The sequence below is a fragment of the Suricata suricatta genome, chromosome 10, assembly GCF_006229205.1.
Source record: "Suricata suricatta isolate VVHF042 chromosome 10, meerkat_22Aug2017_6uvM2_HiC, whole genome shotgun sequence".
Lineage (NCBI taxonomy): Eukaryota > Metazoa > Chordata > Mammalia > Carnivora > Herpestidae > Suricata > Suricata suricatta.
Genome location: NC_043709.1, coordinates 74,893,870 through 74,917,547, shown reverse-complemented (window position 1 = coordinate 74,917,547; position 23,678 = coordinate 74,893,870). Strand labels below are relative to the sequence as shown.

General features: G+C 39.5%; 1 protein-coding gene across 8 annotated transcripts in view; it reads left to right on the top strand.

Annotated features, from left to right (window-relative positions):
- Positions 1–21,815, top strand: part of FGD4 (FYVE, RhoGEF and PH domain containing 4) — a 159,814-nt gene extending 137,999 nt beyond the window's left edge. For 6 of the 8 annotated variants that reach the window (XM_029953245.1, XM_029953251.1, XM_029953253.1 and 3 more), the window contains one exon: positions 20,754–21,815. In XM_029953245.1, the coding sequence (XP_029809105.1) occupies positions 20,754–20,980 (227 nt within the window). In that variant the 3' untranslated portion in view covers positions 20,981–21,815. The other 2 variants (XM_029953247.1, XM_029953246.1) reach the window with 2 other exon arrangements.
- The last annotated feature ends 1,863 nt before the right edge of the window (positions 21,816–23,678 follow it).

The following is a 23,678-nucleotide window of genomic DNA, read 5'->3' as shown; positions in this document are numbered from 1 at the left end:
AACATAAAAATCAATTGATTCCTTTCCTGTTAAAACCAACATTCCCTATAGGATTTATTCTTTATTTTCCCTAATTTGGTGCTTTCCAAGTCATCTTTAAAGTGCCCTTCCTCCAAACTTAAAAAGTACTTTCTTTGATAAAAACTGCTACTCATTACAAACATTCCAATGTTTTAAACTTAAATTTTGCTTTTATTGAAAGTCTACTATTTGGTGTATTAAGTACGAAATGTAGTGCAGACTTCTCTCCAGGTTTTAAGTGGGACTCAGTAATGAAAAATGCCACCAGCCACTTTTGTAATAATGGCATCTATAATGCCATCATGTATGCAAGCAATAAAATTCTTCAGGGTATGTTTTTATACTGAAATTTTAATATGGATGCCTCTGGCCACAATATGGATATAGAGAATTAACTTCTAGAAGTGATACTATCACTTCTAGGGAAGGAGGGGCATTATTCCTTGGATTCAAGTAACTGTCAAGAGCATTTTTACTTTTGCAAAGGGTATGGATGGTGAAAGAATTAAGCACATCTGCACTACTTCATCAAGCTCCTTTCATTGTCCATAAAGTTTGACACAGCATACAGGTTGGTGTACTTACCTTCACTGGGTGACCTACCCCAATTAAAAACAAATACTCCAACCTAAAAAAAATTACTAAACTTTTTTTAAAAACCTTTTAAATGTACCCTGTCCCATATATAGATACACATTTGGCTTTTTTAAAAGAGTACTTGTCATAGTTATAAGTATATAAAGAAAATGACAAACTTCATAGTGATGCAGGGCTGCTAAAGGTTCATTGATGCCTTTAAAAACTTTACATCAAAAATACTTCTGTGAGTTCACAGTTCTGTTTTTCTTGTCAACTTTGTGGAAACAGGGTGGTTGTTTTCCCTTCAAATTTTAGATCCCACTTCTTATTATATTTAAAGCCTTAAGTTCTTATTCTGAGAATATTGTCTGTGATAACTCTAATTATCATCTTTCTGGACAAGATATGTCCAGAGAAAAGGGCACCAACAGGAGCAAATAAACTTCTAAGGAACAAAGGTCTTATTTTTTTCCAGATATCCTTCTTATGATACAGAACAGAAGATTAACTAAAACTTCTTATATCACATGATGTTTGTGTTAGCAGGTCTAAGATTAAGCACATGGTATTGATAAGCTAAGATTAATTCAAAAGACAAGAATGTCTTAATGTTTTCATTCTTCAATTTTGTATTCTTTAAGAATGTATTCCTATAAAATCTGTGGCAAACCAGTTCTTATTCTGTAGAACTGTATTGACTCCTGTAGTGGATCGTGTTCCTTCTTCCTTCTCATCCAATTTTAGTCGACTCAAATTGCTTTTTATTTTCATATTACTATCTATAGATTCTTCAGATTTAGAAAATATGAGTCTGATATATAAAGACCACTAGATCTACTTTTAAAACCCTTTCTGTGAATTTATGCATATATGTATATATGTAAAAAACCCTGTTGATGTCCCATTCTGTTTTTCCATAGGAATGAAATTTTTATAGAAACTGTTAAGTATTTTAACATAAATTATTTACATGGATTTTTAAAACAGTTTATTCTTCTGTATGCCCCGTAATCACTTCTTATGAGCAGATAACTTTGCTTTCTTTACTGATACAGTAAAGAGGAATAAAAAATTTGGAACTGAAATAAGCAAGCGTGAACAGAGAGGTGGACAGAAAGAGACTGCTGATCTCTCGATCCGAGCGAGCAGTGTATGTCAAGACAAGAGAAAAATACTGCAGTAGGGATATGAACTATGAAATAGAAATCTTCATAATTGCATACTGATGGGATCTGTTCCCTCAGGTGTTTTTCCATTACTTACCTTTTCCTTTAGGCTTAAAAGACTTTCATTATATTGGACCATTTTATGCACTGTTTTCTGAGATAAAAAATTCCTCCAAAGTCACTCATGGTTTTCTACCTTTTGGACTGAGCATTTGGCAGAACTAGCACATGGCTTCCACAAGATAGTTTTTAACTCATTGGGGTCATTGAGGGTTACGTGGTGGTATCCTTCTTCCTAAAATTTGTTATGGTAGATTTAGTGAGAAAGTAAATAAAAAAATCTCATTGTAGCATATTTTAATAAGTAAATACCAAATACATAGAGTGATATATACATAGGTTTGGAAAGAAACAGAGTAGTCTGCGGGGACCATTATGATAACAGAATTGTGTTATATATTACATATTATGTGGATGTTGGAATGTATCACTTTGGGGAAGGGGTCTCCATTCATTAGCAATCATGTCTGTATATAAAACTTTTTTTTTTTAACCAAACTAGCATTTTATTTTGTGAGTGACAGGTGACTCATATTTTTGAATAAGTGTTATCTGGGTTTATGAATTGTTGACTCATCAGTTTGAAAAGATATGTTTTCAGAATTTTAGACTTCAATGTGAAAAAGTGTACACAAAAAGTAATTCTTTTCTAGCTATATGAATGTAAAATACTTGCATATAGTGTATATATTGTGTAACATATGTATATTTGGTCATAAAGGCATAGAATTGGAAACATTGTAAAATTAAGCACTTTAATTCTTATTAAATATTAAGCATTTGTATCTTGTAAATAAATACATCCTTAAATGAATTATAAAGACTTAAATGTTATTTCAGCCAGGATTGTAGATGTTCACAATGATTTTGGTTGTCTCAGAGAAAATTTACTCCAACAGCATATCAGTGCTCCTTCCTACCTCTCATTCCCCACCAAAACCTGTGGAAATCTTCCAAGAATAAGACTGTGACGGAAGTCTGGGTTCCCTGGGTGTGGAAATGGGGACTTCTCCCTGTGATAACTCCAAGATTACATCTGCAGGAACCACTAAAATAGTGCTACTCTCTTCTCTGAGAAATAACTTCAACTACATAGTTAATGGTGTTGGCCTAAATTGTTGAGTCGTATGTGGGGAAACAGACATGGTCCCGCTATTAACTATTATGTGACCTTATACAATTTACCTGAGTCCCAATAATAAACTCTTGTGGTCAAAGAAATATGAAAAAGGCACTTGCTAACTAGAAAGCAATCTTTAGATAAATGGTATTTCATGGAACGCTTCACTGGGTTTCACACAGCCACCTTATTGGCTTTTGATTTAAAGCATAAAGGATATCTCAAAAAGGAATGTGTGAACAGTATGATTTCAGAGGTAAAATATCTCTAGAGATCATCCTTTTTAGAAATGTATAGCCTTCTTCAGGCCTTAACAAATTAATTTATCAATTGATACTTAAAAGCAATTAGCATCAGCTGCAGAATTCCACAAACTAAGGGTTGTCTCTGGCTTATCAGTATGACTTGTTTGAGTCCACCTTATACCAGATTAGAAACGTGGTGGAGAGAGCCAGTGTGGCCTACCTCAAGGCCTCTGGCACCCACCACTTCTGTATGGGATTTTGTTTGTTTGTTTTTAAGACTCCACATGTAAGTGAAATCATATAGTATTTGTATTTCTTTGACTTACTTCACATAATCCCCATTAGGTCCATCTATGTGGCAAATAACAAGATGTATTCCTTTTTATGGCAGAACATATTCTGTTGTATTTATATATACCACATCTTTATCGATGGGTACATAGGTTGCTTCCATATCTTGGCTATTGTAAATAATTCAGTTAACAAAACATATATCTTTTTGAATCCGTGATTTATTTTTCTTTGGGTAAATACCTGAAAGTAGAATTAATTCGGTGGTATGAAATTTCTATTTTTTAAGTTTTTGAGGAAGCTCCGCTCTGTTTTCCAAAGTGGCTGCACCGGTTTACATTCCCACCATGCCAATAGTGCAGAAGGGTTCCCCTTTCTCCATCGTCGCCAAGACTTGTTATTTCTTGTATTTTTTGTCATAGCCATTCTGACTGTAAGGTGATACATTGTTGTGGTTTTGATGCGTGTTTTCCTGATGACTGGTGATGTTGAACATCTTTTCATATGTCTTTTGGCCCTCTGTATGTCTTCTTTGGAGAAACATCTATTTGTGTTTTATGCCCATTTTTGTAATTGGACTACTTGTAGCTTTGGAGGGACTTTTGTGGTCCCATACAAATTTTGGGATTATTTGTTCTAGTTCTGTGAAAAAACACTGCTGGAATTTTGATAAGGATTGTATCAAATTTATAGATTGCTTTGTGTAGTATGGAAAATTTAACAGTATCCTTCCAATAGGTGAATATGGTATATCTTTCTGTTTATTTGTGTTGTTTTCAGTTTTTTTAATCAGTGTCTTATAGTTGCAGAATATGGGCCTTTCACCTCCTTGGTTAAGTTTATTCCTAAATATTTTATTCTTTTTGATGCAATTGTAAATGGGTTTTTAAATTTATTTTTATTAATCTTTATATATTTTGAGAGAGAGCACAAGCAGGGGAGGGACACAGAGAGAGGGAGAGAAAGGGAATTTATTTTAATAGTTTTTTTGGTGGAGTCTTCATGGTTCACTACATATAGTATCATGTCATCTGGATGGATTGGTATCATACCAATTTGGATGTCTTTTTTTCTTTCTGACAGGCTCCGCACTGTCAGCGTGGAACTCAATGCAGGGCTCGAATCCATGAACCAGGAGATCATGACCCACACTGACACCAACAGTTAGACACTCAACACACTGAGCCACTCCGGCACCCCTTAATTTTATTTATTTTGAGAGAGAGAGAGAACAAGAGCAAGCAGGGAGGAGCAGAGAGCCAAAGAGAGGAACAAAGAGAAAGAATCTCAAGCAGGCGCCATGCTCAGCCTGGAGCCCAAAGCAGGGCTCCATCCTATGATCCTGAGATCATGACCTGGCCCAAAATCGAGAGTCAGATACTTCACCAACTAAGCCACCCAGGTGCTCCAATGTTTTTTCCCCTTAATTTCTCTTTCTGTGAACTTGTTTTTAGAGGATAGAAACACAACAGATTTCTATATGTTGATTTTGTATTCTGCAACTTTACTGAATTCATTTATTTTAATAGTTTTTTGGCGGAGTCTTCATGGTTCGCTACATATAGTATCATGTCATCTGGATGGATTGGTATCATACCAATTTCGATGTCTTTTTTTCTTTCTTGTCTGTTTGCTGCAGCCAGGATTACCAGTACTGTTGAATAAAAGTGGTGAGAGGGGCGCCTGGGTGGCTCAGTTGGTTATGCGTCTTGACTCTTGATTTCAGCTCAAGTCATGATCTCATGGTTCATGATTTCAAGCTTCATGTCAGGCTTTGCATTGACAGTGCAGAGCTTACTTGGTATTCTTCTCTCCCTCTGTGCTCCTCCCTGCTTATGCTTCTCTCTGTCTCTCAAAATAAATAAACTTTTTTAAAAAAGAATAAAAGGGGTGAAAGTGGGTATCTTTCTCTTGTTCCTGACCTTAGAGGAAAAACTTTCAGCTTTCACCATTTAGTATGTTAGCTGTGGGTTTGTCGTATATGGTCTTTATTATATTGAGGTATACTCTATACTCACTATGTTTCTATCATGAATGGATGTAGAATTTTGTCAAATGCTTTTCCCCCATCTATTGAGATGATCGTATGATTTTTATCCTTCATTTTGTTAATGTGGTATATCACATTGACTGACTTACGTGTTCTGAGCCATCCTTGCATCCCTGGAATAAATCCCACTTGATCATGAGGAACAATCCTTTTAATGTTTTAACTGTTCAGTACGGTTTGCTAATATTTTTTTGAGGGTATTTGCATCTATGTTCATCAGGGATATTGGTTTATAAGTGTGTGTGTGTGTGTGTGTGTGTGTGTGTGTGTGTGTGGTGTCTTTCTTTGGTTTTGGTATCAGAATAATGCTGGCTTCATAGAAAGAATTTGGAAGCATTCCTTTCTCTTCAATTTGTTTAAGTAGTTTAAGAAAGACAGGTATCAGGGCACCTGTTTGGCTCAGTCAGTAGAGCATGTGACTCTTGATCTCAGGGTTATGAGATCAAGCCCCATATTGGGCACCAGAGATTACTTTAAAAAATTAAAATTTAGGGGCACCTGGGTGGCTCAGTCGGTTGAGTGTCCAACTTTGGCTCAGGTCATGATCTCACAGTTCCTGAGTTTGAGCCCCGCATCAGGCTCTGTGCTGACAGCTCAGAGCCTGGAGCCTGCTTCAGATTCTGTGTCTCCTTCTCTCTGTCCCTTCCCCACTTGCACTCTATCTTTCAAAAATGAATAAATGTTTTAAATTTTTTTAATTTTTTAATTTTTTTAAATTTTTAACTAAAATTTTTTAAAAGTTTGGTTTTTTTAAGGATGGGTATAAACCCTTATTCAAATGTTTGGTAGAATTCACCTGTGAAGCCATCTGGTCCTGGACTTTTGCTTGTTGGGAGCTTTTTGATTACAAGTAATGGAAGTGATTTTCTGCTTCTTCCTGATTCAGTCTCAGAAAATTGTATATTTCTAGGATTTTATTCATTTCTTCTAGGTTGTTCAGATTGTTGACATATAATTTTCATAGTGGTCTCTTATAGTCCTTTGTATTTCTGTGGTGTCCATTGTACTGTCTTCTCTTTCATTTCTGATACGAGTCTTCTCTCTTTTTTTCCTCAATGAATCTGGCTAAAGGATGATTTTTTTTTCTTTTCAAAGTACTAGCTCTTTGTTTCATTGGCCTTTTTTTTTTTGTAGTCTATTTCATTTTGTTCTGCTTTGGTATTTATTTCCTTCTCCTATCTTAGGGCTTTGTTTTTTCCTAGTTTTTTTAGGTATAAGGTTAGATTCTTTGAGATTTTTGTTTCTTGATGTAGTCCTGTATTCCCATAAAGTTGCCTCTCAAAACTTTTTTTGCTGCATCCCAATGGCTTTGGAGCATTATATTTCAATTTCATTTGTCTCTAGATATCTTTTTACTCCTTTGATTTCCACATTGACCCATTGTTTAGTAGCATGCTGTTTAGCCTCCACATGTTTCTGGCTTTTTCCAGGTTTTTTTCCCCTTGTAATTGATTTGTAGTTTCACAACTTTGTGATCAGAAAAGATGCTTCTTTATCTGATTTGAGTCTTGAATTTACCGGGACTTGTAGCCTAACACATGATCTGTCCTGGAAAATGTTCCCTGGGCACTTGAAAAGAATGTGTAAGGGTGCCTGGGTTGTTCAGTCAGTGAAGCATCCAACTCTCAATTTTGGCTCATGCCATAACTTCATGGTTCTTGGGTTCAAGCCATGTGTCAGGCTCTGCACTGACAGCACGGACCCTCCTTGGGATTCCCTTTCCCTTTCTGTCTGTGCCTCCCTGCCCCCTTGCGTGCAAAGGCACACGTTCTCTCTCTCTCAAATATAAATAAACATTAAAAAGAAGGAATGTGTATTCAGCTCTTTGGGGATGGAATGTTCTATATATATCTGTTAAGCCCATTTGGTCTAATTTGTTCAAAGGCAACTGCTTCCTTACTGAGTTTCTGCCTGAATGGTCTAGCCACTGAAGTAAATGGGGTGTTAAAGCTCCCTGATAGTATTATTGTCAATTTCTCCCTTTAAGTCTGTTAATAATTATATGTTTAGGTACTTCTATGTTGGATGCAGTCTTGTTTAATTGATCTCTTTATCATTATGTAACACTCACCTTTTGTTTCTTGTTACAGAATTTGTTTAAAGTCTGTTTTGTCAAAAATTGAGTATTGCTACCTCAGACTTTTTTCCGCTGTTGCGTGGAGTATCTTTTTCCATCCCTTCACTTTCAGTTTGTGTGTGTCCTTAGGTCTGAAGTGAGCCTCCTGTAGGCAGTATATATATGGGTCTTGGTTTTGTATCCATTCAGTTCCGCTATGTCTTTTGATCGGAGCCTATAGTCCATTTACATTTAAAGTAATTATTGATAGGTTATGTATTTAATCCATTTTGTTCATTGTTTTCTGGTTGTTTTTGTAGTCCTTTGTTTCTCTTGCCCTCCTACTTTGTAGTTTGATGACTTCATTGTTATGCTTAGATTCCTTTCCCTTTGTTTTTTGTGTATCCCTCTGTTTTTGGTTTGTGTTATGATCAGGTTTATACATAACATCCTGTACATGTAGCAGTTTACATTACATTGATGGTGCTTAAGTTCACACACATTCTAAATGCACTACCTATCTGTGCTCCATCCAGGTGTCATGTATCTGTCCTATATGACATCTTTTTATTTTGTGTCTCCCTTAACAGTTTTTCATAGATATTGATTTTACTGCTTTTGTCTTTTAACATTCATATGACTTTAAAAATGATCTACTATCTTTACTGTATGTGTGCTTTTTTTTTTTTGTATGTGTGTTTTTAGCAATGAGATTTTTTTCTTTTCGTAAATACTTTTAGTTGTGGCCTTTTCTATTTAAACAAGTCCCTTTAACATTTCTTGTAAGGTTTAGTGGTGATGAATTTTGGGGAAGCTTTCCCTCTTTCTCTTGTGAACAATAACTTTGTTGAATAGAATATTCTTGGTTGTAAGGGTTTTGTATTTTTGGTTTTTTGTTTTAAGGTTTTCCTTTAAATTCCAGTTAGTTAACAGTGTAATATTAGTTTCAGGTGTAGTTTCCATACAAGTGCAGTCTTTAATCCCCATCTCCTATTTAACCCATTCTTCCACCCACAGTCTCCTCTAGGCACTGTCAGTTTTGTTCTCTATAGTTAAGAATCTGTTAGGGCAACTGGCCAGCTCAGTTGGTAGAGTATGTGTGAGTTCAAGTCCCACATTGGACATGGAGCATATGCTTAAAAAAAAAAGTCTTTTTCTTGGTTTGTCTCCCTCTCTTTTTTCCCCCTTTGCTCATTTTTAAAAATATGAGGGCGGGTGTGGTTAAAGCAAGAGGGAGAGAGAGAAATCCCAAGCAGGCCCCTCCCTGTCAGTATAGAGGCTGACTCAGGGCTTGATCTCACAACCCGTGAGATCATGACCTGAGCCAAAATCAAGAGTCAGATGCTTAACTAACTAAGCCACCCAGGCACTGCTTATTTTTTTGTTTCTTAAATTCCACAGATGAGTGAAATTTGTCTTTCTCTGACTGATTTATTTTACTTTGCATACTACTCTTTAGTTCCATCCATGTCTTTGCAAATGGTAAGAGTTCATTCTTCTTATGGTGGAGTAATACTCCTTTGTGTATATATGCCACATCTTCTTTATCCATTCGTCAAGGACACTTGGACTGTTTCCATAATTTGGCTATTGTAGATAATGCTCCAATAAATATCAGGTTATACATATCTCTTTGAATTCATATTTTTGTATTTGTTTTATAAATACCTAGTAGTGAACTGCTAGATTATTGGTAGTTCTATTCTTAACTTTCTGAGGAAACTCCATACTATTTTCCAGAGTGGCTGCACCCGTTTACATTCCCACCAACAACACAAGAGGATTCACCTTTCTACACATCCTCACCAACACATGTTGTTTCTTGTGTTGTTGAATTTTGCCATTTTGACAGGTGTGAGGTGATCTCTCATTATAGTCTTGATTTGTATTTCCCTGATGATGAGTGACGTTAAGCACCTTTTCACATGTCTGTTAGCCATCTGGATGTTGTCTTTGAGAAAATGTCTATCATGTCTTCTGCCCATGTTTAACTAGATTATTCATTTTTGGGGTGTTGAGTTATATAAGTTCTCCTTATTTATTTATTTTTTGATGAGAAAGAGAAGGGAAGACACAGAACTAAAGGAGGCTCCAGCCTCTGAGCTGACAGCATAGAGCCCAGTGTGGGACTTTTTGGTGTAATTGTAAATGGGATCAATTCCTTGATTTCTTTTTCTGCTGCTTCATTATTGGTGTATAGAAATGTGACAGATTTCTGTATGTTAATTTTGCAACTTGCCACTTTACTGAAGTGATGTATCAGGGGTTTTTTGGTGTTGTCTTTTGAGGTTTTCTCTGTAGAGTATCATGTCATCTGCAAATACTGAAAGTTTTACTCCTTCCTTGCCAATTTGTATGCCTTTTACTTCTTTGTTGTCTGGTAGCTGTGGCTAGGACTTCAGTGCTGTGTTAAGTCACAGTTTGGAGAGTGCACATCCCTGTCCTGTTCCTGACCTAGAGGAAAAGCTCTCAGTTTTCCCCACTGAGGATATTACCTGTGGATTTTTCATATATGGCCTTTATTATGTTAAGCTATGTTCCCTTTAAACCTGCTTTGTTGAGGATTTTTATCATGAATGGGTGTTGTACTTTGTCAAATGCTTTTTATGCATCTATTAATATGGTTCTTATCCTTTCTTTTATTAATGTGGCGTATCATATTGATTTGTGAATATTGAACCACTCTTGCAGGTCAGGAATAAATCCCACTTGTTTGTGGTAAGTGATTCTTTTAATGTTCTGTTGGATTCACTTTGCTAGTATTTTATTGAGAATTTTTGAATCCATGTTCATCAGAAATACTGGCCTGTAGTTCTCTTTTTTAGTGGAGTCTTTATCTGATTTTAGTATCAGGGTAATGCTAGCCTCACAGAATGAATTTGGAAGTTTTCCATCCTTTTCTATATTTTGGAATAGTTTGAAAAGAATAGATGTTAATTCAGGGCACCTGGTGGCTCAATTGGTTAAACGTCCCACCTCTTGATTTCAGCTCAGGTCATGATCTCATGGTTGTGAGACCATGCTGAGCATGGAGCCTGCTTGGAATTTTCTCTCTCTCCCTCTTCTGCCCTCCCCCTTCAAAAAAGATTAAAATGTAGGTATTAACTCTTCTTTACTTGTTTGGTAGAATTTGTGAATTTTTTGGGGAGTTTTTGGATTACTGACTCAATTTCATTACTGGTTATCAGTCTATTCAAGTTTTCTATTTTGTTCCTCTTTCAGTTTTGTTAGTTTATACCTTTGTAGGAATTTATCCATTTCTTCTAGATTATCCAATTTGTGGCATATACTTGGGGGGGGTTGGTTTGTTTGCTTCCTGGTTAACCCATTTATTTAGTAGCATGTTGTTTAGCCTCCATATATTTGTGGTCTTTCCAAATATTTTCTTGTGGTTGACTTCAAGTTTCATAGCATTGTGGACAGAAAAGGTGAATGGTATGATTTCAAAATTTTTGTATTTATTGAGGCCTGTTTTGTGACCTCATATATAATTTATTCTAGAGAATGTCCCACGTGCACTTAAAAATTACGTGCATTCTGCTGTTCTGAATGGTTGGAAGGTTCTGAATATATATGTGTTAAGTCCATCTGTTCTAGTGTGTCATTCAAAGCCATTATTTCCTTGTTGATTTTCTCTTTAGATGATTTGTCCATTGATGTAAGCAGGGTGCTAAAGTCCCCCGTTGTCATTGTATTATTATCAATTAGTTACTTTATGTCTGTTATTAATTGTTTTATATATTTGAGTGTTCTCATTGTGGGTGCATTACTGTTTACAATCATTATATCTTCTTGTTGGATTATCCCCTTTATGATAGTATAATGCCCTTCTTGATCTCTTGTTACACTCTTTGTTTTTTGGGTTTTTTTTAATTTTTTTTTTACATTTATTTTTGAGAGAGAGAGACAGAGTGTGAACAGGGGAGGAGCAGAGAGAGACAGAGACACAGAATCTGAAGCAGGCTCCAGGCTCCAAGCTAGCAGTCTGCAAAGAGCCGGATGCGGGGCTCAAACCCATGAACTGCAAGATCATGACCTGAGCCGAAGTCGGACACTCAACTGACTGAGCCACCCAGGCACCCCTACACTCTTTGTTTTAAAGTCTAGTTTGTCCGATATAAGTATTGCCACTCAAGCTTTCTTTTGACATCCATTTGCATGATAAATGTTTTCTCCCTCTCTCACTTTCAATGTGCAGGTGTCTAGGTCTAAATCGAGTCACTAGGGATGCCTGGATGGCTCAGTTGGTTGAGCGTCAGACTCTTGATTTCAGCTCAGGTCATAATCTCATGGTTGTGGGATTGAGCTCTGCATTGGGCTCTGCGCTGACCCTGGAGTCTTTGGAATTCTCTCTCTCCCTTTCTCTCTGCCCCTATCGTGCTTGCTCTCTTTCACAATAAATAAACAAAACGTTTAAGAAATAATAGCAAAATTATTCTCTTGTAGGTAACACATAGATGGGTCTTGTTTTGTTTTTTTTTAATTCATTCTGACATACTGTGTCTTTTGATTGAAGCATTTAGTCCATTTACATTCAGAGTAATTATTGATAGATATGTATTTATTGCCATTTTATTATTTGTTTTGTTGTTTTTGGAGATTTCCTCTGATCCTTTCTTGTCTTTGTCACCTTTGGTCTCTCCTTTGCACTTAAAAGAGTTTGTTTACTATATTTCTTGCAGGGTTGGTTTAGTGGCCATGAACTCCTTTAGATTTATTTGTCTGGGAAACCCTTTGTCTCTCCTGTTCTGAATGATAGCCTTGCTTTACAGAGTATTCTTGGCTGCTGATTTTTCATTCAGCACTTTGAATGCATCATTCCACTAGTTTCTGGTTTGCCATGTTTCTCTTGAGAAATCTCCAGCTACCCTTATGGATCTTCCCATATAAGTTAAGGACTTCTTTTGTCTTGCTGCTTTAAGATTTTTTATTTCTCACTATATTTTGCAAATTTACAGTATGTCTTGGTGTTGGGCTGCTTTTGTTGCTTTTGATGGGAATGCTCTATGCCTCTTGGATCTGAATGTGTTTCCTTCCCCAGATTAGTGAAATTTTCTACTATTATTTCTTGAAATAAATATTATTTCCCCTTTTCTCTCTCCTCTTCTTCTGGGACTCTTATAATATGAATATTATTACATTTGATGGAGTCACTGATTTCCCTAAGTCTATTCTCATGTTCCATAATTCTTCTTTCTCTTTGTTGTTCAGTTTTATTGTTTTTACTTTATCTTCTATGTCATGTACTCATTCATCTGCTTTTTCTAGCCTGCTGTTCATTGCATCGAGCCTGTTTTTCCAATACCATTTATTGTATTCTTCATTTCTGATTTCTTTTTTACTCTTTTATGTTTGTTTCAAGGATCTTCCTGATGTCTCTTATTCTTTTCTCAAGCCCAGTGAGTATCCTTATGAGTGTTGCTTCTCCATTTTCTATCAGACATGTTACTAATATCTGTTTCATTTAGATCTCTGGCCATGGACTTATCTTGTTCTTTTATTTGGGATAAATTCCTCCATCTTGGCATTTTGTCTAAGTCTCTGCCTTTGTCTCTGTGTTAGAAAAGCCAGTTATGTCTCTTCCTTAATGTAATGGCCTAATGAAGATGAGGTCATAGAGTGCCCAGGGCCTAGGGTTTCAGTTAGTGTCTCTGATGTGTGCTTCATGCACTCTCCCGTTGGGATGTGGCCGCTCTATCCTTAGGGATTGTCATTTGCAGAGGCTCTTCTTGCTTGCTGTGGGCAGTGTTTGGTCCCTGGCCACCATGTGGTGAGTTTAACTAGGTGTGCTCTGGTCTGCTTTTGAAATGAGACCTGACACGAATCCCACCAGATCTGAGGCTCTGTCGAACTCTGTGATCGGGAAACTTGGCGTGGGAAGCGTTTTGTGCTGACCTTCTGAAGAAGGGGCCCTCCGTGCTGGGACGGAGGCAAACCTGACTTAGAAGGGCAGTCCTTCTAGAGCACAAGGGGGCGGGGCTTGCTGTAAGCAAGTTAGGCAGCTGGTGTAGGTGCTGGGCTGCTTCTCTTTGGTGGCTTTGTGTTTCTGCTGAAGGGAGGGGAGGGAAATGGCTCCAGCCGGCTCCTTTATTCCCAGAGAAGCATCTTTGTGACAGCTACCTCTCAGGGAAGTGCTTTGAAAAGAGCAAATAATCTCACCCCCTACCCTCACTGTGTGCCCCAGGTGTTTTTCCAATAGTTGTTTTAATGCCGTCTGCCTCTGGGTTTTTGGTCTACATTCTCCCCTGGAGCAGGGGTGTGCCCTCCGGGCTCTATCCCAGCCAAGCCTGCTGACCTTCAAAACCCCAGGCTTGGAGGCGAGGTGTGGGCTGGGGACGGCGCAGGTCTTCTGGGGGAGGAGCCGCCAGGCCGGGACTGAGGCGACGTTGGCTGAGGAGAGCCGCCGCCCCGGGCGAGAGGGGGTGGGGCTTGGTGTGAGCGCGGCCGCCGGGTCGGCGTGGTGCTGCTTCCGGCAGGTTGCTCCGTGTTTAGGGGGAGGGTTGGAGGGGGTGGGAAATGGTGCCTTGTTGTTCCCCTGTTTCCAGAGAGGCGTCTCCCTTGAATGCTGCCTCTCAGGGATACACTTCGAAAAGAACAAATAATCTTCCCCTATTGTGTCCCAAGCGTCAGGTGCTGTTTCCATGCTGTCTGCCCCTAGGTTGTTTGCCTGACTTTTCTCTGGGAGCAGGGCAGCACCCTCAGGCCTCTACCCTAGCCAAGCCTGCTGACCTTTCCAGCCCCAGGCTCTAAGCCCCACTCATTTCAAGGATTCATTAAATTCAGTCAGTAGTTTTGGGGAAGCATTCTCCTTGTGTGTTCCCCTGTGTGCTCCTCTCTCCCTCTCTCTCTCTTACTCTCTCCCTCTCTTTCTCCCTCCCTCTCCCCCTCTCCCTATCCCTTTCCCCCTCTCCCTCCCCCTCTTCTTGACCACAGCTCCCTCCCCTCTGCAGGACTTGTGATCCGTTTCTCCCCTAAACCACATCTCTGTACTTCCTACCTTCTTTGATGTGGCCTCTTTTCTCCCTTTAGTTGTGGAGTTTGTTCTGTTAGTCTTTAGATCAGTTTCTGGGGTATTTAGAATGATTTAATAGTTACCCAGTTGTGTTCATGGGACCAGATGAGTCTCTGCTGCCATGTTCTCCTCTCCAGTTGAAAGGGTTTGTTTTTAAGTTTGAAAGGTTTTTTTCCTTTCAGCACTTTGAATATATCATGCCACTCCTTTCTGTCTTGCAAAATTTCTGCTAAATTAGCAGATAGCCTTATGAAGTGTCTCTTGTACATAATTTTGTATTTTTCTCTTGATACTTATAAGATTGTCTTTATCTTTAATTTTTGGCATTTTAATTATCATGTGTTTTGGTATGGACCTCCTTGAGTTCATCTTCTTTGGGGCTCTCTGTGCTTCCTGGACCTGAATGTCCATTTCTTTCCCCTGGTTAGGGAAAATCAGCTGTGATTTCTTCACATACGTTTTCTGCTCCTTACTCTCCTTTGGGAGTTCATATAATGTGACTGTTAGTCCTTTGGTGTCACAGAGGTCCCTTAGCCTATCGTCATTTCTCTAATTATCATTTTTCTCCCTGCTCTTCATCATGGCTGCTTTCCACTAGGTGTCTTCCAGACCACTGGTCTGGGCTGCACCCTCTAATCTGCTCTCATTCCCTCTAGCACGTTTTTCATTTCAGTTATTCTTCAGATCTGACTGGTTCTTTTAAATATTTTCTTTTTGTTGATGTACTCACTGAGTTCCTCTACTCTTCCCTCAATTCTGGTGAGCATCCTCAGTACCAGTACTTTGAACTCTTTATGAAGTAGGTTGCTTATCTCCATTTTTATTTAGCTCTTTGTCTGCAGTGTTGTCTTGTTCTTTCATTTGCAACATATTCTTCTGTCTCCTTTTGTCTGAGTCTCTGTGTTAGTTTCTGTGTAACAGGTAGGTCAGTGACACCTCCTGGTCTTGAGAAGAGTGGGCTTGTGCAGGTGTCCTGTTGTTCCGTTGGCACAATCCTCTCTGGTCACCAGAACCAGGTGCCCCAGGGTATCCCCTGTGTTGGGCTGCACGTGCCCTCCTGTTGTGTCTGAGGCACAACTGCTGGAGGCATCCTGGTGAGCAGGACTGCCCGTCAGCCGGTTTGTCGGCAATGACTGGCCAGGACTACCATGGTTTTAGTAGTGGACAGGGCTTGTCCCCATGTTGACGGGCTGAGAGGCCGGGCTGTGGCTACTGCAGGCATGCTGTGAGTGAGACCAGCTCCCCATCCCCAGGGCAAGAATTGCTCTAGTGGGGCTTTAGGCCCCACTGGGTGTGCTGGGGCAGTAGGAAAGGATGCTGTTCCTGACTGAAGCCGACTGTGAGGTGTGGTGGGGCAGGAGCCCCTTTGGAAGGGTGCCTGTTGGGTAGGTGGGTAGGTTGTGTGGCACAGGTCTGTAGGGGACACTTGGGTGCTGGCAAGAGATGGACAATGTCTAAACTTGGACCCACAAGTGTCTGTTTAGCTAAGCTGAAGGAGGGCAAGAAAAATGGTGCCCACCAGCACTTCATTCCCAGAGAAAGCTCCTACAGGGCTCTGTCCCTCCAGCATACATCCTAATATTTGTCATAAAGCCTGTGTCATATATAGGCACTTTTTAAAGTGCTGGGTCTCAGACCGAGTGACATAGCACATTGGCTCTTCTAGAGTGGGGACTCTGTTTCCTATAGCTCTTCTGCTCCCTCAGTTAAGCCCTTCTGATTTTCAAACTGGGTGTTATAGAGACTTGTCCCCATGCAGGTCCCCAGGGTTGGGGATGTCCAGTGTGGGACTTGTTCCCCTTGCTCCTGGATGCTTGCAGTATAACCCCTTCTCATGAATAGCCACACTGGGAGCTTGTTTTCAATCGTGTTTCTGCCCGTCCTACTCTTTTTTTTTTTTTTTAATGTATGTTTATTTTTGAGACACAGAGAAACAGAGCATAAGTGGGTGAGGGTCAGAGAGAAAGAGGAAGGCACAGAATCCAAAGACAGGCTCCAGGCTCTGAGCTAGCTTTGAGCACAGAGCCCAGCGCTGGGCTTGAACCCACGAACCGCGAGATCATGACCTGAGCCGAAGTCGGACGCTCAACCGACTGAGCCACCCAGGTGCCCCTATGTGTATTTTTCATTGTCTCCCTTTACCTACTAGAAAATAAGTTCCAAATAAGTTCCATTTATATTTTGTGATTACTGATGTCCCAAATCCACATTACAGTGGCTGACACATGTTAAGAACTCAATAAATACTTACAGTGCACAAGCTAGGTTATGCAAAAGGAAAAAAAATGAATAGAACCTTTCTTCTGCAATATCAAATTGTAGGGCATATGGACCTTTGGAATAGAAGCTGAGGGGAAAAGAAATTGACATTTTATACAACTGTTTTAATAACAACAGATTTCTGATTAAGTGTTTAAAATATAGTCAAGGACTTCAAAATATAATGATGAAAATCTTAATCTTCACATAATGGATTTTTTTTTCTTTCAAAAATCAGTCTCAACACGCTATCACCACCATCACGATAACACCTGGACTGAGGAAATTAAAGGCAGCTGGTCACTGTCCCAGAAGGAGCCAGAGGCGCTGAATGACACATGTCCTAGGGGAAGTCGGGCTGGCAGCATCGATCTGGCCAGGGTTTGGGTCATGAGTGTTTAGTCTGCAGTTACTTCATAGAGGAAGTGATTCATGGATTGTTTTGAACCTACATTTAAGTAAAGCCAGCTTGCTTCGTCTTAGTAAAAGAAACTTTTTTTTTCTAAATGTTTTTTATTTTATTTTTGAGAGACAGAAAGAGAGCACAGGCAGGGGAGGGGCAGAGAGAGAGGGAGACACAGAATTGGAAGCAGGCTCCAGGCTCTAAGCTAGCTGTCAGCACAGAGCCCAGTGCAGGACTGGAACCCACGGACTATGAGATCATAATCTGAGCCGAAGTTGGACACTTAACTGACTGAGCCATCCGGGCACCCCTAAAATTGTTGTTTCTGTAGAGAATCATGCACAATGGTGGAAGAAGCATACCTTACCCTAAAGATCATCTTGTAGTTTTTCAGTATCTTTTCCATCAGTATGTGGAATATAAAGAGAATGAGCCAAAGGAGCCAGGCTTAGTTATAAATATAGAACAAAACCCTAATAAAGAAAAATTACTTTCTAAAGCAGTCATGATGCTTTTCTAAATATACCTTTTTTGTTGAGTTTTGACTTTTGAACCATCTTGATTTTTTATACACACACATAAAATCATGAAACAAAATCTAAAGTGAAGGAGAAATGTAAACAAGTGAACCTATGTATATAGCAAATAATAGCACATGAGTAACACAGCCAAACTGAAGATAAAAATTAGAAGAACTAATTAATGCATACTTTTAAATACAGAATGCTGACTGTATATTCTTAAACTAAAGACAACAGGGATTGGTATGAATATACAGTTTGATAAATTTAGCTTTCTAGATGGGTATAGGTATTTATAACAGGAATATATAGATAGATATAGATATATCAATGTGTGTGTTTATGTATTTCCTACCTGTCTGCTGTGAGGATCTAGAAGCAATAACACCCCAGTAATAATGAGCATATCTATGTTGGTTTCTAAATACCATTCTCCACTAAAAGAAACCAGCACTCCTTGGAAAACTAGCTGATTCCAGGGCTGGAGTATAGAACATTCAAAGTAAGGTTGGAATATCATATTATGCTAGAAAGTGAGAAAGCACCCAAAGAATGACAGGGACCTGTCAGAAGAACCCGGAGTCAGCTTGAAGAAGCTCCCATTGGCAAAATCTGGGATAGTTGAACATGAAAGTAAAAATGGTGGCAGTTATATGTCAACTATATCTCTAGAAGCCTGGGGGCCAGGGAGAATGACGGTAATGGATTAGAATCCATTAAATAAAATAGGAATACATGAATTCAAACTGGTATGAATGAATGAAGGAAAAGGAAAACTTCTTCCCTACAATAGAATGCAAAGAAATATAGAAGGAATAATGAAGTTAAAAAGAAAGAGCTTTTCACAAAGCTTAGTAATGATTCAGGTAAGAATTATCAGTGGGCACAATAACTAATGGGTAAAAAATTCTTGAGGAAAAGTATATCTACAGTCTCAAAGTAGTACCCACAAAATTCTTACAATTACATAAGGAAGAAGATAACTTTACAATGGACAACCTGGGCACAGCACCCTAACCAAGTGAATATCACCAATAAAAACAAATTCGTGTCATGGGCCTATTGATCCTAAGCACTCCGAAAGGCATAACATCATTTCTGTGGTATTCCTACCTAATCTAATCTAATCACTAGGAACTATCAGACAGAGTCTACAAAATGCTTTGTCTATATTCTTCAAAAATGTTAAGGTCATAAAATACAAAGAAAGAGGAACTTTTCCAGAATAAAAGACTACAGAGTACAACTAAATGCAATGTGTATGTAATCTTCAATTGGACCTCGGCTGGAAAATTTTTCCTACTATAAAGGATATTACTGGGACAGTTGTGGGAAATTAATATTTATAGATTCGAGAACCATACTGCATGTGTTAATTTTTCTGTTTCAGTAATTGTGATGTGGTTAAGAGAATATCCTTGTTCTTGAAAATACACACTCAAGTATTGGAGAGTAAAGAGGTATGTCTGCAACATACCAACAAAGGATTCAGTGATGAAAGAGTGAAAGAGAGATTAAGCCAATGAAATAAAAATGTTACTAGAGAATCAGGACGACAGATAAACTAGAATCCTTGTAATTTGTTTCTAACTTTTCTGTAAATCTATATGTATTTCAAAAAAATTTTTTAACAAAAATTTTTTAGTGTTTTTATGGAGGTTAACCTAGTTCTTTATTTTCCTGAGTTGTTTGTGGGCCTATAACTGCAATCTTCCTTTTCTTTCTCTCTCTTCATACAAATTAAAGTTTTTCATAAAGATATATAAAGAAAAGCAACTTTCAGTTGTCCTAGGAAAAATCATAGTCTCAGAAAATAGTTTATCTTGAGTCATTCATTCAACATTTAAATATTGAGTGCTTCCTATATCCTAGTTGCTTATTGTATCAATATTTAAGGTCTATCAATATTTAAGCGTGCCTGGGTGGCTCAGTTGGTTAAGCATTCAGCTCTTGGTTTCCAGTCAGGTCATGATCTCACAGTTCATGAATCTGAGCCCCGTGTCATGCTCCACACTGACAGTGCAGAACCTGCTTGGAATTCTCTCTCTCTCACTCTCTTTCTGCCCCTCCCCAGCCTGTGCACATGGCTCATGCTCACTCAGTCTCTCTCTTTCTCTCAAAATAAACTTCAAAGAGGGTCAAAGATTACTCTGAATATACTGACAGAAGTTTTCTTTTTAAGTTTCTCTGAGCCCACAAATAACAATCCTCATATTTGTCATTCCTCTTATCAGAGGATGTGTTCTTTGTAAACAAAATAACCTGGATTTCTAAAAATATATAAGCCATACTTTCACAAAATATGTGTATGTCAACATTCACAAGGAAAAGTTTTGACCTCTCACTTGTCAGCTGTCATTCAACCTAATGTAATATTTCCTTTTTTTTTTTTAAGTTTGTTTATTTTTGAGAGAAAGAGAATCCCAAGCAGGCTCCACACTGTCAGCACAGAGCCCAACACATGGTTTGAACCTACCCACTTACCTGACCCAAAAATCAAGAGTTGGTCGCTTTACCGACTGAGCCACCCAGGCACCCCTAAAGTAGTATTTATAAACTAAACAAAAACAAGAGAAGCACCCTATTTTAACCAGAGTGGAAATATGTGCCAACCAATATCTGGAATGTTATAAAATAACACATTATTTCGAATAAAAGGAACTGGGATTGATTACTAAAAGTATTGCTTTGATATATATTAATGATTGGTTTATGTAAGGAATCCAAGAAACAGTAATAGATTTTTGGGAGGAAAAGTTGTGTGAGAGTAAAAGAGAGAAGCAGCTGAGTAAATCTGTGACCTTTCTAACTTCTGCATGTGGCTTCTCCCAGCTGCGAGGCCGGAGATCTGCATAAGAGACATTAATGAATTTCATTTACTCTTCAAGTGCCAAATACCAGAGGATCTGAGTTTCTATTGTTTTCAAGTGACATTAGGAAAAGTGCAGTAGCAGAAGTTGTGCATTTCAGGATTCAGAAACCAAAGCAAGAAAACCAGGAAGCCAGTAGGAGATGAGACTACAGAGTCCAGGCTTCAAGCCGCCTCAGTAAAGATCAATGTAAAGTCGAAAAATAAAACCATGGCATCCTGGGTGAGTTCATCTGGACTTTTCTTCTCCGTATCTTCTATTTTCTCTCAAATCCAAAAATATATCCAGAAATTAAGAAGAAACACACCATTACTAAGGCCCTGCTGACACCCACATACGACCACCGGCGGCAGTCGCCGGTCGGAGATCGCCAACAGTGGTGGCAGTGTGGCGGATCTCAGCTTCCTCTTAACTTGGGTGTTATCTGACAGTGACTTGGGCCCGGAACAGAGAGAGTCCCCCGCTCCCACGCTTTGCATTAGTATTTGTCACCTAAGCCCCGTTATAGGACGCGAGTTGCTCAAATCTTAGTATGCAGCAGATTCCTTGGCCAACATAACAACGAAAATGCAACAAATAAAAATTTTTTAGCTTCTGCCAATAATCCTGCTCTTTGTGACTTCTGGAGAAGGCCAGGGGTGCTGGACTCAGATCAGGGCCAGATAGGACATACAGGCTCCAGGGAAAGTAATCATTTAAAAGGCTTTAAAACTAAGACTATTTAAACACTTGTTTATCATTTATTCAGAGAAAAGAAGGAAGGGAAAAGAAGTAAGACTTCTGGGGGCAGCTGGCACCCCAGCTATTGTGTGCTGAGCGCTCCAGTTTTGGCACAAGAATTGCATATACTACTATTCCAGCAATCAGCGGGACCCAGTTTCACTAGAAAGTGGTGTAGGGGCCATTTACTCACAAGTGCCACCTGGGGGTCTCAAACTGTGACAAGTGACTTTAACCACATGCTGTACTCTGAGAGTTATGGTAAATACAGTTTTCTCCAAAGCACTGTTCTCCACCACGGCTGGCGCTCACCGATCCTTTAGAATCCCTTGTGCAATGGCAAAACAGGCGGCTCACCTGCTTGCCCGCCCTTAACCCAGCTCTGCCGGGAAGGACAGTCCCAAACACAGCCGCGCTAGGATCCTCCCAGGTGGTTGTCTTTGCCCCCTCCACTCTGGTCTCTTATTCTACTTATTATTGTTTTAATGTTTTGTTTATTTTTGAGAGAGCACAAGTTGGGGCAGGGGCAGAGGGGAACAGAGGATCCGAAGCAGGCTCTGCACTGACAACAGTGAGCCCAATGTGGGGCTTGAATACATGAACCTTGAGATCTTGACCTGAGCCCAAGTCAGACACTCAACTGACTGAGCGATCCAGGTGCCCTCTTATTCTACTTCATACCAGAGCAAACTCCTCAAGCGTGTCCCCCCACTCGTCATAACCAAATCCAAGTGATGGCCTGTCACAGCTTGGTTTGAGCTGGAATCCCCAAATTATACCCAAATTATAAACATTTTAAAAAATGTTTTTAATGTTTATTTTTTGAGAGAGAAAGAGAGACAGACAGAGTATGAGCAGGGGAGGGACAAAGAGAGAGGGAGACACAGAACCTAAAGAGAGCTCCAGGCTCTGAGCTGTCAGCACAGAGCTGATGCAGGGCTCGAACCCACGAACCATGAGACAATGACCTGAGCTGAAGTTGGACGCTTAACTGACTGAGCCGCCCAGGTGCCCTGTAATTCCAAGTACAGATGTCTCTTTATAAAAAAGGGACCCACCATTTGTAGCCTGGGGCTTATTAATTTCATCTAATACCATCTACCCTAAGTCTTCTCTACCTCCAAAAGCAGTTTTTCATTCTTTTAATCTTTTTTTCATTTTATTTATCTTAGAAAGAAAGCGAGCATGAGAGGGGTAGAGGGGCAGAGGGAGACAGAGACAGAAAGAATGAGAGAGAGAGAGAGAGAGAGAGAGAGAGAGAGAATCCTAAGCAGGCTTCATGCTCAGCAGAAAGTCCAAGGAAAGGCTGGATACCATGACCCTGGGATCACAGCCTGAGCCGAAATCAAGGGTCAGAGACTCAACTGACTGAGCCACCCAGGCACCCCAGTTTTTCATAGTACGAGTCAACATTTGAGGGCTCACTACGTGCTAGGCACTAGCACTACAAGAATTCATATTCTTTATGTGAATTATTTCATTTATACTCCACCACGACTTATTTAGCAAATGTCCTACTTCCTACTTTTCACTAGTTTATTTTTTTAAGTTTATTTATTTTGAGAGAGACAGAGACAAAGTGAGTAGGGGAGGGGCAGAGAGAGAGAGAGAGAGAATCCCAAGCAGGCACTGCACTGTCAGCACAGAGCCTGATGTAGGGCTCCAACTCAGGAAACTGAGATCATGACCTAAGCGAAAACCAAGAGTCAGATGCTTAACCAACCAAGCCACCCAGGTGCCCCTTCACTAGTTTAGATAATGCTTCAAGGAACTTTTTATTTTTTAAGTTTATTTTTGTTGGTAATCTCTACACTCAACCTAGTGCTGGAACTCACGACCTTGAGATCAAGCACTGCATGCCCTTCCAACGGAGGCAGCCGGGGACCCCAAGGAACATCTCTAACTTGTTCCTGAGGGCCCACTTGTGACTGTCATTAGATGTCATAAAAAACTGCTTAGTCAGGTGGCTGTTCTGGGAGGGGAGAGTGGGAAGAAGTAACAGCTGAGAACGGCATGGGAGCTTGTTGTAAACCACCCCACGGAGATCCATCCGGGCTCTCGCGCAGCTGCTGTGATTTTGATGCGCCTGGGGCGGCGTGCCTGCAGGTGGACAAAGTTGTATCATTTTCTCCCATGTGATTTTTTTTTTGTTTTAAAAAATTGTTTAATGTTTATTTATTTTTGAATCCAAGCACAAGTGGGGGAGGGGCAGACGGAGCGAAACGCAGAACTGGAAGCAGGATCCAGGCTCTGAGCCGTCAGCACAGAGCCCAGCTGCATGGCCCAAACTCGCCAACCAGGAGAT